At 36.2% G+C, this 2,694-nt stretch overlaps 1 protein-coding gene across 1 annotated transcript in view; it reads left to right on the forward strand.

Moving 5' to 3' along the window:
- Window positions 1–2,694, forward strand: part of LOC106875841 (myotubularin-related protein 3) — a 106,003-nt gene that overhangs the window by 85,502 nt on the left and 17,807 nt on the right. The window contains exon 14 of the mRNA XM_052976933.1: window positions 1,521–1,766. Within this exon, the coding sequence (XP_052832893.1) occupies window positions 1,521–1,766 (246 nt within the window). The remainder of the gene's footprint in view (window positions 1–1,520; window positions 1,767–2,694) is intronic.

Genomic DNA, 2,694 nt, shown 5'->3' on the forward strand with positions numbered 1-2,694 from the left:
CCCCCCCCCTCCAAAAAAAAATTCCAAGTCCTTGTGCCTGGAGTAGAAATGGTAATTATTATTAAGGCGGCATGCCAGGCAAAATGCTTAACGATATTTCATCTGCCACTGCATTCTGAGTTCAAATTCTGCTGAGGTCAACTTTGCCTTTCATCCTTTCAGGGTTGATAAATTAAGTGCCAGTGAAACACTGGTCCTCTCTCCCAGAATTTCAGGCTTGTGCCTTTAGTAGAAAGGTTTATGGTTGCTGGTGCCACATGAGAAGCACCCATGCACATGGATGCTTTTGATGTGTCACATGAAAAGCACGTCGTGCTTGCTGATGCCACATATAAAGAGCCAGTACCACATGTGTGGCATCCATGCCAGTGCCACGTATAAAGCACCCAGTACACTCTGTAAAGTGACTGGCATTGGGAAGGGCATCCAGCTGTAAAAGCCAGGCCAGATGGATAACGGACATTAAATGATGTGTGTGTGTGTGAATGTATGCATGTATACACACACATGTAGTAAAAAAAAAAAATCAATAAGAGTACAGTGAAGTTGCCATAGTATTAGAAAATCCAATGTTTTGGCATTTCTGACATTCCTCCTCCTGGGAAAAATAAAATTGGCAGGAAAATTATTATTGGTGAAATTATTCAGACACACAAGTTTTTACATTCCCTAGGTTTGTGTGTGTACGTACGTACTAAGTAGGACAACTCAAGGAAAAAGAACTCAATACATTTGTTGAATGAAACTGTTCTTTGTTATTGGAAAGTTGTGCTTCATGGTAACTATTAGTAATTTTACCGTAAGCAGGAATTTCCAGGCTGTATACCCATACATACATTCATGTGTATATGTGTATGTCTTTTGCCAAAGTATTATTATTATTATCAAGAAAAAGAAACTGGTGCTTTTGAACAGGAAAAAAAAAAATCGATTGTGGTAATTGTTCTGTCCCTTATTCTTGCCATTCTTAAATGCACTGAACCTGTAATTTAGTCTCTGAAACCTGGAACCAATAATAGTATTATGGTAATGTTCACAAACTCTGATACGAAACATCTTTCTTTAATTACAAATTTAATATAAAATTTCTTTTCTGTGTATGTATTGCCCGAAACGGTAGTGACTTCTGGAACTTAACTGAGGAAAGAAAGCCACGAATGACCCATATTTTTTTTTTTGCCTGTCCTTCTAATTGTTGTTTCTCTTGTCCGTCTCTGTATCATCTATCTGTCCGAATGATTTAATGTCCTCTATTGCGTTTTTGTTCCATTTTCATATATATATTTATATATGTATGTATATTTTTTTTTAGTATTCAGTAGACGCAACAGTGTGACTCAGGGGCCAAGAGTTTCAGGTTTTGAAACTTACCAAACTGTGGCAATGCTAAATGATTAATTAGTTTTGTCTTTAATTAATTCATGCTGTTTTGTGGCTGGAGTCATGCTGCGTACGTTAATTTATTAACCCAAAGGTCTTTTTTCTTTCTTTTTTTTTTTCTTTGTTTCATTTTGTTACAGGTCCAACCATTATTGAAACAGTGTAGCACAGCCCAAAACCAGACCAGCTTTAATGTCACAAGACACCTGGATCCAGACGGTTTGACCACCCACCCTGATACAGTTCAACAGAGAGTGAACGAGATCCGTTCAGATTATCACCAAACAATTGAAATACAGAAACGGCATCTTGAGCAATTAGCGACATTATATCAAGCGTCGGCCTTCAACGGCACCGTTCGGCAAATATCCGATAAAGATGAACTCGTAAGATATTCTGCTTCTTTCTCTTCTTTTTTAAATTTTTTAATTTCAGTTTTATTTTGTTTGTTAAACTGTTTCAAGTTTTAGAAGTTTGAAATTAATTATTCACAAAATTAAAGTCAGCAAGCTGGCAGAATCGTTAGCACACCGGACGAAACGCTTAGCGGAGTGTCATCTGCCTTTACATTCTGAGTTCAAATTCTGTCACGGTTGACTTTGCCTTTCATCCTTTTGGGGTCGATGAGATAAATACCAGTGAAACACTGGGGTCGGTGTAATCGACTTACCCCCTCCCCCATATTTCAGATCTTATGTCTATAGAAGAAAGGATTATTATTATTGTTATTAAGGTAGCGAGCTGGCAGAATCGTTAGCATTCCGGGTGAAATGCTTAACGTCATTTCGTTCGTCTTTACATTCTGAGTTCAAATTCCACCAAGGTCAATTTTGCTTTTCGTCCTTTCAGGGTCATTAAAATGAAATACCAGTCGAGTGCTGGGAAAAGTTTAGGGTTTGTGTTAAAAAAAAATAATAATTAATCATTGATAAGACAATATTATAACTATTATTGCAATTAGCATCGTCGTCGTCGTTGTCATCCTTTAATGTCCATTTTCCATGCTGGCATGGGTTGGATGGTTTGACCAGAGCTGGCAAGCAGAAGAGCTGCATCAGGTTCTTGTCTTAATTACATATTTTATAATCAATGTGGTGTTGTTAATTACAATAAATAATTTTTTCTTTTTTTTTAATTACAATTATAATTTATTGCAATGCTAATTATATCTAGTATTATAATTATTGTGATATTGTTAATTACCCAGAAACATGGTTATTTTAATTCATTTAAAAAGGTCAGTTGACAGTTTTGTTTCTTCAAAGGTCACGATTTTGTTTTTGTATTTTTCTTTTTCTTCATTTTGGCGCGGTG

The sequence above is a fragment of the Octopus bimaculoides genome, chromosome 26, assembly GCF_001194135.2.
Source record: "Octopus bimaculoides isolate UCB-OBI-ISO-001 chromosome 26, ASM119413v2, whole genome shotgun sequence".
Classification (NCBI taxonomy): Eukaryota; Metazoa; Mollusca; class Cephalopoda; order Octopoda; family Octopodidae; genus Octopus; species Octopus bimaculoides.